Raw genomic sequence first — 17791 nt, forward strand, 5'->3', positions numbered from 1 at the left:
AATTTTCTTTGTTTTTCTTCAAGTGACAAGTCCGGTGTTTTGTGTTGAACCACATCATGTATGAATTTTGCAATATCGGATTAGACTACTGTCCAGCAGCTTCGTAGAGGGATATCATTAGATGAAAATTGTATAGATCTTCACAGTTAGTTGTAAATCAGCAACGGTTCGCCAGTCGTCCCGTTGCCTAACCAGGTACTGTGCATTTAGCAACCTGTACCAGCTTGCAGTGGTGGCACATTTGCTGAATCGACCATTAAGAAACAGCAAGATGTTTCTAGTGGAGAAAAGTGTGCCCTTTCCAGTGGCACTAGAAAGAACTACTTCTGAAGTGACCCTTGTACAATATTTTCATCTGAACTTGACTCGCTTTCTGTGGTTGTGTATTTGGCATCGTGTTTCTGATTGAGTATGATCCACAATAAGTGCTTAGCCAGGAAGATGTACTGATAGTCCTGCCCCATGTACTATTAATATACACTCCTGGAAATTGAAATAAGAACACCGTGAATTCATTGTCCCAGGAAGGGGAAACTTTATTGACACATTCCTGGGGTCAGATACATCACATGATCACACTGATAGAACCACAGGCACATAGACACAGGCAACAGATCATGCACAATGCCTGCACTAGTACAGTGTATATCCACCTTTCGCAGCAATGCAGGCTGCTATTCTCCCATGGAGACGATCGTAGAGATGCTGGATGTAGTCCTGTGGAACGGCTTGCCATGCCATTTCCACCTGGCGCCTCAGTTGGACCAGCGTTCGTGCTGGACGTGCAGACCGCGTGAGACGACGCTTCATCCAGTCCCAAACATGCTCAATGGGGGACAGATCTGGAGATCTTGCTGGCCAGGGTAGTTGACTTACACCTTCTAGAGCACGTTGGGTGGCACGGGATACATGCGGACGTGCATTGTGCTGTTGGAACAGCAAGTTCCCTTGCCGGTCTAGGAATGGTAGAACGATGGGTTCGATGACGGTTTGGATGTACCGTGCACTATTCAGTGTCCCCTCGACGATCACCAGTGGTGTACGGCCAGTGTAGGAGATCGCTCCCCACACCATGATGCTGGGTGTTGGTCATGTGTGCCTCGGTCGTATGCAGTCCTGATTGTGGCGCTCACCTGCACGGCGCCAAACACGCATACGACCATCATTGGCACCAAGGCAGAAGCGACTCTCATCGCTGAAGACGACACGTCTCAATTCGTCCCTCCATTCACGCCTGTCGCGACACCACTGGAGGCGGGCTGCACGATGTTGGGGCGTGAGCGGAAGACGGCCTAACGGTGTGCGGGACCGTAGCCCAGCTTCATGGAGACGGTTGCGAATGGTCCTCGCCGATACCCCAGGAGCAACAGTGTCCCTAATTTGCTGGGAAGTGGCGGTGCGGTCCCCTATGGCACTGCGTAGGATCCTACGGTCTTGGCGTGCGTCGCTGCGGTCCGATCCCAGGTCGACGGGCACGTGCACCTTCCGCCGACCACTGGCGACAACATCGATGTACTGTGGAGACCTCACGCCCCACGTGTTGAGCAATTCGGCGGTACGTCCACCCAGCCTCCCGCATGCCCACTATACGCCCTCACTCAAAGTCCGTCAACTGCACATACGGTTCACGTCCATGCTGTCGCGGCATGCTACCAGTGTTAAAGACTGCGATGGAGCTCCGTATGCCACGGCAAACTGGCTGACACTGACGGCGGCGGTGCACAAATGCTGCGCAGCTAGCGCCATTCGACGGCCAACACTGCGGTTCCTGGTGTGTCCGCTGTGCCGTGCGTGTGATCATTGCTTGTACAGCCCTCTCGCAGTGTCCGGAGCAAGTATGGTGGGTCTGACATACCGGTGTCAATGTGTTCTTTTTTCCATTTCCAGGAGTGTATGTGCTAAGTTGTAGGTCTTAGGTGTTTTTTTTTTTCCAGAGATACCTGGCTCCAAAGAAGGCCAAAACATTTGACTGTGTTTCTTTGCAGTTTTTTTTGAGTACTTTGATGCATTATACTGACTTACAAATTGTTTTACACCTTGCCACTCACTGTTTTTCTGATTCCTTGTATTAAGAAAGGTTCAAACATTGGGCTTTTTCCTGCTTACATCGCACCCTTCTCAGAGAGCTTCTCAAATATAGGGCCTCAGTTTACACCATATGGGTATTATTAGCTCAAATTTTGCGTGAGTTCATTTCCGTGTTAGATCTGTATCCGTGGTAAATTTGAACAAAATCAGAAAAGGAAGAGTGGGAAACTTTTGAAAAATGTGATCACTTAGGATTTAATGACCCTAAGGTAGCATCCAAAATGCCTGTTATAATCTTATTGCAAATTATAGTTTAGTGTAGTTTGCCCATCCAGATTCAGGTTTGCTATGGTTTTTCCAAAACAGTTAAATTAAATGGCGAGAGGTTTCCTTCAAAAATGACTAGACACATTTTTTCCTTCATCCTCGTCTCAGTCTTAGCTCGCTTGCTGTCTGTAATCATCTTGTCATTGATGGGACTTAAACTGTAATCTTCCTCCCTCTCTCCCTCCTTGCTTTCCATCCTATTTCAGATACAGGTGAGGACACACACTCAGTATAAAACTCTTATGTGAATCCTCCCCCCCCCTCCCTCCCTCCCTCCCTCCCTCCCTCCCTCCCTCCCTCCCTCCCTCCCTCCCTCCGGTCCCCTCCATACACCAAGGAAGGCTAAGGGCAGGAGCTATGCCAACAAGATACTTGACTCTTGGGATGGGGGGAGGGATTGCAGCATTAGATATAGTAAGGTAAAGGCAGTAAGAGAGTTGAGCAGACATCATACCTTTTGTTCTTTGGAGTCCACAGTGCAAAATACGTCTTTTAATGACATAATTATTATGAATAATAGTCATCTACACTGCTATGTGTAACATACTTTGCACTGCGGGTCCCAGAGAACAAAAGTATAGCAGTTTAGCTGGCTATTCTTCATAATAAATATCATACCATTGGAATGAGAAATTTGAGATGTCAATGAAATTATAGATAAATGCCAAGTTGTCAATAATAACTTTTGTCCGCTGCATCAAAATTTCTCTTCAAAAGTGGACTGTAGATTGCTTACGGGATAGCATGTATGGATAAAGGAATGACTTGAGATAGACTTGTTGAAGACAAGTAGCGATAAAAGTGATGTAATTGTTATGTCATTGTGTTATGTGATCTCGTATGGCTATGATCAGATACCAAGTGGAACTGTGAAGATTTGTGTATTCTACATCAGCAAAACACAGTTGCAGATACTTCTTTTCTCTGGCCTGCTCAGTAGTGAGACCTCTACACAAGAACTGTGTAGCTGAACTAGGTAGCATATTTTGTAGATATGACAAGTAATTGAGTAACCATATCTAATTGTTAGAATGAGATGGATTTAAAAATAAATCAATAGTTATAATAAAAATTTAATTAAAACTACTGGAAAGAAAGCTTTGTCTTCGGTCTACAGAATGTGTCACTTCTGTTTTGAAATGACAGAATTGGTGTTTGCATGCTTATGGATTATTGACTTGACCAACTAAAGGAATGCATTACAGGTAATCAGTTCTTTGGCAAATCGGTATTGACAGCAATGACCATTACATAATTGGTAACCCTACTGTAATTCTATACCAGATGTTGAAACTGAACAAGGAACAACCACAGTCATGAAAGGCTGCGTTTTTATCTCCTCTTTTCTTCACCAATTATTCTGAGAGTTTTCAAGGAAACATTGACGGGGATCACAATAAATGGTAAAGTTACTGACATAATCAGGTATGCCAATGCTGCCATCATAGTAGACAAGGTAGCTGCCCTTTAATGCAACTGCCTAGTTCAGTGGTGTGGAGGGATCAGCCCTCTATTAAATTGTCCAAGACTAGAGTCGTGCTGTTCTCTAAATGAGAACTCTAGAAAAATCTCGAAGTAAAAGGTAATTCAAGTGAACAAGAGTCTTCCTCCGAATACTAAGGCACCATCAGAATGATTTTATGCTCCATATTCTCTGTTTGCCTTTATCAGTATCAAAGTTAGATCATAGACTCTAGTATTGAAAAATGAATTGAAGCTTTTTAAATTTATTTGTATTGTCATTTCTTACATTTGCCATGGTTGTTGAAAAGGTTAAATGTTTAGATCCTTGATCAGACGAAGAAATACAGAGAACTTTTACATATTACCAAACAAAGATAAATATAAGATTTGGAACTCTGAGGAGCAAGAGATACCAATTATTACAACCTACATTAAAGGGAAGACACATGGCAAAAGGTACACTGGAACACAGAAACATTTGTTGCTTAAAGACATTCAAAGATGGCACAGCTGCACATCAGAAATAGTTTTCCATGTTGCACTGTCAAGATAAGAGCTAACTACATTGATCAGTGACCAATGCTAGGAGATTACGTCTGAAGAAGAAGAATCGATAATAATATTTTGTTATTGCCTTCACCTCTAACTGGATAGGTGAGCTTTTACACATTGTATCATGGTTTAAAGTCTAGTTGCTGGTAAATGATATTTCAGGTAACCACAATTTTTTTTAAATTGCTCTATTGACTTGCACAGTAGCATAACTAAGATGCCCTTCACAAAACACTCATACCCTTGGTGATTGAGTATTCTGAACCTGAGCCTGATCTTATTGTTCATTTTTGAATTTGTTACATTGCAGCAAGGTGTTGTGCAGTCACATGTAATGTAAAACATTGAATGTTCTGTGCATCATTGTGAAAATTTAAATTAAAGAAAATGTATTGTCATCAAGTTAACATAATAATACTTGTATTTACAGAAGATAAATATTTTTTGCCAACTTACTATGCATTTGTATTTTTGTATTATTTTTCTTCATTATAATTTTCTTTTTGCAGTGGCATTCATGATTTATGCGTTCCTGAAAACCTGACTGGAAATATTGCATAATGGGTATCCAAGACTTGCAAGCTTTTATTGATAGTTCACAAATACCAGGCAGTTCAGTGCCTGTGGATTTATTGAGAATTGCCCGGGGATTGGCAGTGAAACAGAGTCGACAGCAGCAAAAGACTGGAAAACCATTAAACCATGTTAATAACAAACTGAGTCTTGTAGTGGATGGGGAGTGCTGCTTGCATCGCCTTTATGGTGGCTACTTCTCAGGTAAATTATTTTTTGATGGCAATTTTATGTTGGAGCAGGTATGTGAACTCTTATTTCGCTATTACTGTAAACATACTCAAATCATAGTCGTGAAAATCTGTTTAGTCTAAGACACTGTCTCCAGCTAGTCAGTATGTGCATTACATTGATTAAGTTTTTACATGACTTGCAATTGTAAGACTGTCTTGATTTGGGATTTCAACTTCCTGTTCAGTTATTCAGTAAATAAACTCCTGAGTAATTTTAGACCCTAATAAAAATAACATTTTGAGACAAACTTTCATGTAACAATGTCCAGTAACCAGTACCGATTACTGGAGTGTATCAAATAGCAGAAATCTGGCATGCACCAAATGAGTATTGTGTGTGAGTAAATGATTATATAAACTTCAGCAACTGATTAGAAGTACAAAAACATTGTTTGAAATATTTTTTGTTACATAAATTATTGCTCCTGTTGAGTTAACAGTTCTCCATATTTTTAGATTGGGTCTGTGGTGGCCAGTGGAATCGAATGGTCCAATTCTTAGCCATTTTGGTCCAGACAATACAAACTAACAACATTGAATTAGCAGTATTTTTTAACGGGTGTTTGGAGCAGCAACGAATGAATGAATGGATCACGTCCCAACTTCGCATTAGGCAGAAGATTAATCAGGTTTGTATTACTGAACTGTTGAGATAGCTCCTTTTATTATTTTATTTATTTGCTTCAATTTTGATAAGTGCACTATCCGCATCTTGTCCATTAATGTGTGTATGTAGTTCAGAGATAACAGCAAACCAAATGTCAGCTTGGCAATTTGGGAAATTCTGTGTCAGTTTTATGTTACCATCTTTTGAAGCAGCTCAGAGAGAAATATGGCTGGTTTTGGGGTAGATACACCTTAAGTTGGAGAATGGTAGATACTACCACTTTTATGATACTGCAATCTCTGTGCACACTTAAGCAGTCGTCGAGAGGTATCGGACATCGTCAATTGTACATCAACTATGTGATGATTAGACTTATATAAATCACTGGGGGGGGGGGAAGCAGGAGGGTGGTGGTATTTGATCACTGTGAATAAGACACTGATTAGATTGAAGTGAAAACAATCTACATTGGGCAACCTCTTGACGCACCTACCACATTGTAGTTGCTTTATGCTTTCCTAGATATGTGGAGCTCAGTGTAAGTAGACATGTAGTTATTTACCTGTCTGGGAGATTTGAAATAAAAATGGGAACCTTATGCTTCAAAATACAACCACCCAACTGTGCTAGTGGACCACTGGTGAATATTGACGAGCTACCAAACAAGATTTGAGGGGTCCAGTACTGTTGATCATTCTCCTACCAATCTGAAAGCTACTTGAAATATTTAGGTACAGTATTACAAGAATGTATTCATCACCCTGTGGTGAGAGAAATTGACCTGTTTACACATTTGTATAGAATTTGAAGAAGACTTGGACCACAACTAAGGTTAGGGAACAGTATGATTGTAGCTCAAAGTGTTGGTGGTGGGTAGGTGATGAAACAAAGAAACTTAATGAATATCTTAAAGATGGCTGAGCTACGCAGCTTTCTTAAGTATAGTCACAAATTTCTATTGTGCAGAAACATGGCTTTAGACCCTAGAGCACTTGCAGAAGGAATTGTCTGGTAAATGTACTGCCCCCTCCCCCCTGTTCTTACTGATACATATAAAGCCAGATTAATTTGTCTCTGTGGTGCTTTGGGTGCCAGGAATTTGGTCATACTGTACACATTAATGAAGGCATTAAATGTTGCACAGTTTAAAAATGCAACTCCACCATCTTTGAAGAAACTAGTAAGTAAAGTCAATACATCACTTTTGGCACTAGTATTTTGATTCACCCTTGTATACGATTTTTTGTCATAATATAATGAAAATAAATAGTACAAAATACAGATACACACAGGATATATAAGTATGCTTTTATGAGGATAATACATGTGATTGGCTGTGGCCTTGATGAAGGAAGTATCCCAGCATTTTCTTGCAACCTAAATCAGGTTGGCTGGAATAACCTCTGTTCTCCAGAATATGAGTTCAGTGTCTTAAAAACTGCTGTGTCATATGCAGTTGGTATCTGTTGTATGATATTCACACACAATTTGCACTAGACAAGTTGTAACATCCTCAGTGTGTGTCATCAAATGCAGGTCGCAGTTCTTATAACAAACAGCTTTATAACAGCTTTATAACAAACTTCCTGAAAACATAAAAGCTATCACTGAGGTCAATACATTTGGAAAATCTCTAAAGTCATATTTACAGCATCACTGCTTTTATTCCATTGAAGAATATTTAAATTTATGAAATGTGTTATATAAATACTTGTGTGTGAAGTGTATTATTGTAAGCTTAAATATGTATGCCTTGAAATTACTTTCAGCCTGTATATTTATAACTTGACTTGTCCAATGTCTTATGCATAAGCTGCTATGTAGACAACAGGACCAATAAAATACAATCTACAATCTGTACATGAACCATTGCAACGAAAGCATGAGACTGTAGAAAAGGTAAACATCAGCTAAAAAGGGACAGAGTAACTGTCTGATCAGTCATTTTGTTCATTATCTAATGAAAATTATATTACATTATGATTGTACAGGAAGCCCTATAAAGGCTAGTAATTTCCACTTCCACTCTTCAGGAACATATCACAAAAAAAAGTCAGTGGGGGTGGGAGAATGACATGACAGTAAATAGTTATGATATTGTGATGCAATTTGAATAGATTCAAGAGTTATGTGATATATTCAAAAGTCATAACACATGATTTCCTCTTTGCTTCTCAGAGAGGTTCATTTCAAACCTTTCTATTACCACTTTATATCAGGCAAACACCTTCACAGGGAGGATAATTTTGAAGAGAAGTTGAGAGTATGGCATACTTTCTGGGCATTTTCTCAACTTGACAGAATCTTTGTAAACCACTGTCTGTTATTTATCTCCATTCTAATGATCACTGTAAAAGTGGTGATTGACCTCAACACAACTTAGGGCCAGCTTAAACAGGCTCTATGTAGAACAGTGAATGTTTCTCAGAAGATATGATTTTTCATCCTGTGGTTTGGGTGCAGACCATTTGAATTAAACCTAACAGTTTTCTGGACCACAAGGATGGGGGTTTGGAGCAAATATTGTTAATATTGATCAGCCTTCATGAAGTTGCTGAAGTAGTTGTGTTTCCTGGTGCCAATGAAACAGTTGTTGTATAACGCCTTGTGTATGAAGCAGATTTACTGTAGTTCGGTGCACATTTCTCACATAAATGAGAATATATCACAAAACTGATGATTACACAAAGAAACACGTTACAGAATGTATGGAAGTAAAATATGTTATTACACACACCTCACTGAAACGTGTGAAATTAATCTCAAAAACAAGAGCATATTCAGTAAGCAAGACCGATAATGTGAACAGAAATTTAGAAACAATGCAGGCCTTCCTCTATTGGGGAAATGTGTTTGGTTTTTCTGGCCAGCAGGCCAATGAGGTTAGAGTGTGAGAAGGCAGACTATTTCTTAAGGTGGACATGTATGTGCAAGATGGGAAGTTGAGTGTGTTGCACGTTGGTGACATAGATTATTAATGAAATATTTTATGGTACACAGTATGCTTTAACATTAGTGAAATGTATATTTCATGTGCAAGATAGTGTTCAATTTACTTCAAAACTGTGCTGTCACAGATATATTTTGGAAAGTTAATAACCAACAGAAATTCAACAAAGTGGGTGAATATTTGTAGAGAGTTGATTGAATTTAAAAATGTTTTTTACTGCTCTTGGAGATAATCAGTGTGAACAATATCTCAAAATTGCAACCACAGATGAAAACATAGTGCTCAATATGTGTATATTATAGATAGGTGATAAAAAGTGTAAGGATTAGCTGAAGAAAACACCACCATCCTTGTGCAAAAATGAATTTTTGGGGAATGTTTGAACTGTTGTAAAAAGTATCCAACTGATGTGTGCTGTTCAGATACTATGTATGAGGTGTTTCCAGAATGAATTTTGACTCTGCCAGGAAGTTTTATGTATGAGATGCTCATGCCAAGAAAACTGCTCCATCATGAATGATATCGGTTTATGAAAGTTAATGGCTCCCTGAGTTAGTGGCTATGCACCTATGGTTAGAATTTCGTGCTGCATTAAGTCTGTGGCTGGTAAATACTGTATTTCATGAAATAACAATGTAAATTCCTCTCACACAGGATGCAAGAGATTCTTGTCTGGCTGTGACAAATGCATCATTTTCGTTCATTTGATTTTTGATGAATGGTGTGATTGCATGTACATCTTTGTTCAGCAGTGTTTACTGATTCTTCAAGGATAACTTTCTGTGTCTTCTAACACAATGCTGGATCCTCAGAGTCTCCTGAGATGCTATTTATTGTGACCAAAACTGTTCAACTTTTAGTGCTTCTATTTCTTGTAACTGAGTGATGTGGCATAGTGATCAGCACACTGGAGTTGCATTCAGGAAGATGATGATTTTAAATCCCCGTCCAGCCACTCAGATTTAGGTTTTATGTGAAATGCTAAATCACTCCAGACAAATGCTGAGATGGTCCCTTTGAAAAGGGCACAGCCGATTTCCTTCTCCATACTGTCTGAATGTGTGCTTGTGCTCTGTTTCTAACAAATGTGCTGTTGACAGGTTGGTAAACTCTAATCTTCCTTGTGTTTCTTGTTCACTAGCCAGTACTCTTCACTGTAAAATGGTTGGTTCCTGTATTCTGAAATTATCTGAGCACAGAGGAACACACACTTTTCTGTTAATACTTTCGGCCCAGCTAATGCCTCTTTCTGCATGTATGTGAAGTCTATCTTGAACTTTTTCTGATGAGCGTACTGACCAGAAAGATATTTCCTGTGGGCTCTTGGATTTTGATTGTTATCCAAACTCTTCCTATTCCATGACGAATAATGTCAGGTATGTACATGTTTGACAATAAGACATATAGTTTAGTGTAAACTCTGTGAATAGGCCTTCTTTCCCAGATTACTCGTGTCTTTGCTGTGCTGGCACTGCTAGACCGGTGCACCAAGTCACCAAGTTGGACAGTTTATGACTCAAAGTCCAAAATGCTCACAGGAAATCGTTCCCAAGGGTAACATCAAAATCCCGACTTTCATTAGCACCTCCATATAAAAGTTACGTTAACCTTTACCAATCTACATCTTATCGCAGCATGTCCTGAACAGACTGATAGTTTCTGTACCCAATCCACTTTTGTGAGAATTTTGAAGTTTTTAATACTGCTCATTGGCAGAGGCTAAAAATAATAGGCTCACCTGAGCACCCATGTCAGTTAAAATTTTCACTGATTTTTTTTCCCTTTATGTTGCTTTTTATAATCATGTTTTCCACCACCATTAATCTCTGAAAGGTAACATGATTTAATGGGAGCTCAGAGTGGCGGCTGCATCTGCTCCCGTCCCATTCAGAAATCCATATGCACAGTTTTCTCTGTGCCCTCGGAACCTTCCATTACCTCAGTTTCATCTGTACTGTGAACGGTGACAATTAACACTTTCAAATGACCAATCTGTCTGCAGTGAGAACAGCAGGGGCCTGACACCTATTTCTGTATGCCCTGGACACTTACAATGTCTACAATGTTCTCATAGTGAATACACGATGAGAATCTTTCTCATAAGAGGAAGATGAGACAAAACAGTTAGCCTCTTCTCTCAGTAGTGCAAGGTGATGCATACTTTATTTCTCTACCAGTTGGCAGATTTATCCCCATGATAAACACATCCACAGCTCTGTCTGCCTCTTGAAAAAGTAAATCATTTCTTCCTCTCACCCCAGGAAATAAGCGTGATGTGGAACTGATTGGGTGAGGTCTACAAAAACCTCAAAATATTCCCTGGTCCATTGACTGAGGGTGGACAGCTTGTTGTAGTAAAACCCTCACCCTTGGCCAACATATCAAAACTGCCAGCATTATGAGAGTCTGCATAGGATCTTGCATCTCCATTCAGGTTCAGATGTGCAATATAAAACTTAAAACTGTCAAGCCAAGAACACATCTGGCAAACAGTGCATGTTTTGCAACACTGTGGCGACATTTCCTGAATTCCTCCCCGAGAATGAAGTTAACAGGGGGGAAACTGTTAACCCACGGGAGTGTGCTACAAAACAATGAATGTCTGTGTGGTTAATGGAATCAAAGAGTTGCCTGAATGCTGAATTCTACTTTTTGATTAGATGATGGCTCTTGGTTTGCTAGCAGCTGTACCTGCGGTTCAAGGGTAGGGGCCTCTTATCTGATCCTACAAAGCTTTAAGTGGCTCACTACTGCCCTTGTCTGCAGTACTTTCCATTTATGACTGTGCAGTGGGCATTCTGTCATTTAAAGTTAGTGGCAACACTTACAGCAAAAATTAAACAGCAAGCGCAGAATTGCTAAGATTTCTCCCTCCGACTCAGCACCTGAAAATAAGTAAACGAAAATATACTGCTCTCTTCTCAGACACCCGTGACATCCTCAGCATTTCCATTTGATCAGGTCAGCAACTGGAAAGCAGTGCTTTAATGACACTTAAAATAGTTTTCTCGGTGTAGAGGTGGTAGCAACGTTGTTTTGGTGTCGAAGTGACAGCAATATGGTGAGGTGTTGATGGTTCATGTGCGGAGGCGGGGACACATTGGCTGTAGCAAGCTAGATGACTGCATCTTGCAATGGATAGCCTGCTGGCGTGTCTGTGGCAATGTAGAATGTGTTCATGGCAAGTGGCTGGCAAACAGCAAGGCAAGCAGCAGCTCTGTGACATGCTGTAGGGGACAGCGAACCAACTGCGTACCAACTCAGCCAATCTCTCACCGGCCCAGTTAGCATCAGATGTCTTAGTCATGGCAGATGTTGACACAAAATTGAAGCTTCCTAATTGACCAAAAGATGCAAATCCCACTTCTGACACCTGTTTTTCTTTTTATGCAGTAGACAAGACATATAACAGGTGCACCCAGGTTTTCCAGTGAAGCTCTTAGCCAGTCGTGGGGTCACAAAAAAGATGTTAACTTCAGTACTGGAACAGAGTCCGAAGAAAAACGAGTGTAGGAGGATGCATGTTGTTATTAATTGGAAGCCGGTGCTACAGTGTGTGTCCAGCCTGGAACCAGTGCTCCAGGTGGTGGCCAGCAGTCAACACGTGATTTCTCTCCCACCCATCCTGTTGACTACTTAGAATGGGTAATAGTGAGCACGTTGTCAGCAGATCACATTCCATGTGAACAAACAGCCTCTGTTGAAGCAATGATCCTACTTGGTGTGTAGGCCACAATGAATTCTAATTGAACATTATGGGAGATTATTAAAATGAAAAATTAAAAATAAAGTGTTTCAGTCACCAGTCAGACTGGCTGGGTGACCTGCACAGAGGATTTAGTCCAGTTAAGAAAGGAAAATTAGGGGGAAAAATGTGGTTAGTCACAAATTTTTGCACAGTGATAGTGGGAATGTAATGAGTAGCATACTAAAAATTCTGATTGGTGGGATGTGAGTGTGAGTGAAGAGGACTTGAGAGTGGTAGTTGGAGTTTGAAGGGCCCTTTTTTGTTACTTTTGACTATCTCAAAAACTGTGGCTTCTAGTGAAAATGTTTCATGGCACAAAATTAAACTACATTAAATTTCTTTATGCTTTAGCACTGGTAGTTTCTGCGTTGTGGGGAATGGAAACATTTAGGATTATTAAAATAATATTTTAATAATAAAGAATTAGATGTACCTTGTTAAATAATGTGGCTCAAGAACAAATATTAAGTGTTTGTACCACATCAAAGTGCAGTAGCATATTACAGGATTATGTTCTAGGAGTGTAACATGGTGGAAAATGGGGGAAGGTAGGTCGCTGGATTGTGGTCATGCACTTCCCTCCTTCATAGGTCTGCAAAACGGAGAGAGCAAGCAATTCCCCATTCTGTCTAGTGCACTACATCATAAAATGTAACTACACAGCATTGCAGAAAGTTATACTGAATCTGCTGCAACTTGCATTATGAATTGCTGGCCACACTATGTGCAGACATGCCTGGGGTATTTATTTTCTGCAAAGTGCATTGACAGTACATGGAATTCAGATATGAATTACTAATTATTCTAAAGCAAGATACACATATGGATAGAACCTATGTAACTCTCTGCACCCTACTCTACACTCCTAGAGGGGAAATAGATTCTGAGTCATCCAATACACCAGCTGCCAAGTTCTTTCAGGAAAGGCAACTCCCTGAACCAAGAATGCTGCTCACATTTCAGTTTACAGGCTTCACTATATCTCCACAGCATTTCCTGTCCAATTCTCTCATGTGAGTGGACAAAATAACTTCACTGTGCTTGTAGTTGCACAGTGGAGTTATTTTCTGTTTATTACGTATTTACCTGCAGTTAAGTGGGAGAATACCTCATTTCAGAATATGGAGTCATTGACTAGTTGGAAGTGTTGTTTAACAAAAATGATAAACTTGGCGATGTCAAACTGAAGTCGATGAACTGTGTGTTTCTGTGGAAACTTGGAATGTGGTGTTTTTTTATGAATTTTTATCTGGTCCCCTTGAACTGTTATTAGCTTGGCAGTGCAGCCAAAAAATGTTGACTGGATGAAAAATTTGTGTAGTCACACATTTTTGTGCTGTGGTAGGAGGGTATGTCATGAGCAATATACCAAAAATTCTGATCAGTGTGGTGTGAGCATATGGGTGAGGGGAAGGGGGCATGTAAAGGTCACTTTTGTTTTTCTTGAATATCTTGTCTGCTTGCTCATTATTTTGCAGACCTATGAAGAAGGTAAGTGCATGACCACTATTCAACGACCTACTGTTCCTCACACTCGTAAACACCTGGCCCCCCCTCCCCCTCCACCCTGTTACAGCCTCAAAATGCACAATTTACCTCTTAGTATGGCCAGATGTGGGACATACATTATATATTTTTTTCTTAACATGCTGCCTTTAACAAAAAACATAAAGTTTATACCATTAAAACATTATTTTTAATAATCTGTGATTTTACAATACCCTCCAATATGAAAACTAATAGTTCTTGAGAGAAAATTAGTAGGATCTTTTATGTAGGAAATTTAATGTGGTTTAATTTTGTACTGGAAAACACTTCCATTAGACGTTGTGGTTTTATAGACATTATAGAAAAACCTAAAAAAGTCTCTCCCACCATTCCGGATAGTTAATATGTTGTTCATAACATTCCCCCCTATCGCTGCAAAAAAAAATTTGCAACTACACAAATTTTTCCCTCAATAGACATTTTTTGTCTTCATTGGTGGGGCTAATAATGGTTCAAGGGTAATAGATAAAAACTCTCATGAAAATACCACATTCCAAGGTTTCACAGAAACATACGATTTATTGGTGTCTGTTAGACCAAGTTCACCACTTGGGTTAAACACCACCTCCAACTAGCAAATCGCTTCATGCTCTGATGTGAGGTCTTTTCCTACTGAACATGTGCTCACTCACTAAAATGCAACACCCGCCTACCAAGTTTTTGATGTCAATGAGCTTTTACACTTGTGGAACACATTTTCAAATTCCTGCAGTCTTTCCAGTTTAGAAAAATGATTTTGTTGTTTGAGAAGAATCACTTATACTTTAAAAGGACGTTATAACTAGTGTAAATTGGGAGAAGTTATTTACTTTTAAAGTAAGTACATAATTTATAAATGAATTTAAAAGTTTTGGTGTGACATAAGAAAGCGATTGCAAAGCCGAGATATATATCTCATATTGAAATATACACAAGAAGTATCTCTAGCTTCAAACCATAAAAATTACTGCTTTGTACGTAAAAATAATTCTTTAAGAAAAATGTGCTAAATAACAGGAAAGTAGTTGTCTACTGGGATGTTGACATTACATAAGCTGACAGACCGAATGACATAATTACATTCTATATTTGTCACCACATAGTTGAATGTATGTATGTTCAAGTTGGCATAAGGAAATATAATTCTGAAGGACATGATGTAGAGTGGAATGTGCAGTAAAATTTTAACTGTGCTGTTAGAACATAAACACCTTTGAAATTGGGATGTATTCTGAAAGAAGCACCTAAAAGATATGACAGCTATGATACCATTTAAATTGTTGTGTGTTGCTAACTAATATGTTAGAAATTGCTGCATATTATGAAAAAAATGTATGTCACGCACCACGTCATATCTCCCTGCAAATCAACGATAGTTCTTTTTCATATTTATAAAATAATATGCTAACAGTTCCTACATAATTCATGCCATTTTTGCAAAAGGAACCAGATCCGCAACAGTGTGTATATTATTCAGAAGAGACACTACCATTGCTCTTGTTTGTCATTGCCAACTGTCCTGTTGGGACTAACACTGAAGTTTTAGCTGAAGTATGAACAACACTGCTGACAATATACACTCCTGGAAATTGAAATAAGAACACCGTGAATTCATTGTCCCAGGAAGGGGAAACTTTATTGACACATTCCTGGGGTCAGATACATCACATGATCACACTGACAGAACCACAGGCACATAGACACAGGCAACAGAGCATGCACAATGTCGGCACTAGTACAGTGTATATCCACCTTTTGCAGCAATGCAGGCTGCTATTCTCCCATGGAGACGATCGTAGAGATGCTGGATGTAGTCCTGTGGAACGGCTTGCCATGCCATTTCCACCTGGTGCCTCAGTTGGACCAGCGTTCGTGCTGGACGTGCAGACCGCGTGAGACGACGCTTCATCCAGTCCCAAACATGCTCAATGGGGGACAGATCCGGAGATCTTGCTGGCCAGGGTAGTTGACTTACACCTTCTAGAGCACGTTGGGTGGCACGGGATACATGTGGACGTGCATTGTCCTGTTGGAACAGCAAGTTCCCTTGCCGGTCTAGGAATGGTAGAACGATGGGTTCGATGACGGTTTGGATGTACCGTGCACTATTCAGTGTCCCCTTGACGATCACCAGTGGTGTACGGCCAGTGTAGGAGATCGCTCCCCACACCATGATGCCGGGTGTTGGCCCTGTGTGCCTCGGTCGTATGCAGTCCTGATTGTGGCGCTCACCTGCACGGCGCCAAACACGCATACGACCATAATTGGCACCAAGGCAGAAGCGACTCTCATCGCTGAAGACGACACGTCTCCATTCGTCCCTCCATTCACGCCTGTCGCGACACCACTGGAGGCGGGCTGCACGATGTTGGGGCGTGAGCGGAAGACGGCCTAACGGTGTGCGGGACCGTAGCCCAGCTTCATGGAGACGGTTGCGAATGGTCCTCGCCGATACCCCAGGAGCAACAGTGTCCCTAATTTGCTGGGAAGTGGCGGTGCGGTCCCCTATGGCACTGCGTAGGATCCTACGGTCTTGGCGTGCGTCGCTGCGGTCCGGTCCCAGGTCGACGGGCACGTGCACCTTCCGCCGACCACTGGCGACAACATCGATGTACTGTGGAGACCTCACGCCCCACGTGTTGAGCAATTCGGCGGTACGTCCACCCGGCCTCCCGCATGCGCACTATACGCCCTCGCTCAAAGTCCGTCAACTGCACATACGGTTCACGTCCACGCTGTCGCGGCATGCTACCAGTGTTAAAGACTGCGATGGAGCTCCGTATGCCACGGCAAACTGGCTGACACTGACGGCGGCGGTGCACAAATGCTGCGCAGCTAGCGCCATTCGACGGCCAACACCGCGGTTCCTGGTGTGTCCGCTGTGCCGTGCGTGTGATCATTGCTTGTACAGCCCTCTCGCAGTGTCCGGAGCAAGTATGGTGGGTCTGACACACCGGTGTCAATGTGTTCTTTTTTCCATTTCCAGGAGTGTAATTACTGTTAGGTCAGGAGTGTTAGGAGACAAAGCACTATCGGCACAAATTGTTCCAACTTGTAACGACTTCTATGAATTAAGGACTAGGAATATCAGAGCTTGAGAAAGTTTATTGCATAATGTTTATAAACTCTACTTGAGAGCCAGTGCTTATCCTACACCATTATATATTAACTACACTTTTTTGTTTCTTTCTGTCATTTATTCTTGTTTTCCATTAACATTGTTTCATTAAGTATAAATGACAGGAACTTTGTAATTACAATGAAACAAATGCTAGTGGAATTAACATTGTGTACATAGAGAATTTGAAGTGATTGAGAAATAATGTGAGAAACAGCAGGAAAAAGTTAATTCTTGGAATGTAAAAGGGGGGTTAAACACTGTCAACATCCCAAGGACACTCGACTTGTCTGCTACACCTGGGAGGACTGGCAGCCCACTACTCGGTTCTGCAAGCTTCGAGAAGCAAACCTTTTACCACTTGACTTCAGGAACAGAATGTGGCACTTTTGTTTTACATTTACTGCTCCCGCTAATAGCGCTTCTCTGAAAGTGCTACTTTCTGCCGGGACAGCTCATAAGTTTATTTTCAACAGGTGCAGGGACACTCCTGCCTTTACGGGAAAGTTACTAGCCCTTCAGTTGGCCTAGTATGGTAGGACCAAAAATACTATAGATGGATTACGGAGAGATCCAGTTCCAGGCTGGAGAGAGACCCTTCCATCAAAACTCTCAGAACTGGTTCTGACATCCCCAACAACTGAGATGATGGTCAAATAGCATG

The 17791-nt window shown here is 40.9% G+C and overlaps 1 protein-coding gene across 1 annotated transcript in view; it reads left to right on the forward strand.

Moving 5' to 3' along the window:
* The window catches only part of LOC126183859 (constitutive coactivator of PPAR-gamma-like protein 1), a gene marked incomplete in the record, with an annotated part of 245865 nt that overhangs the window by 15384 nt on the left and 212690 nt on the right, over positions 1 to 17791 (forward strand). Inside the window, 2 exon segments of the mRNA XM_049926151.1 lie at positions 4881 to 5148; positions 5634 to 5806. Coding sequence (XP_049782108.1) covers positions 4932 to 5148; positions 5634 to 5806 — 390 coding nt within the window.

Source organism: Schistocerca cancellata, chromosome 4 (assembly GCF_023864275.1).
Source record: "Schistocerca cancellata isolate TAMUIC-IGC-003103 chromosome 4, iqSchCanc2.1, whole genome shotgun sequence".
NCBI lineage: Eukaryota > Metazoa > Arthropoda > Insecta > Orthoptera > Acrididae > Schistocerca > Schistocerca cancellata.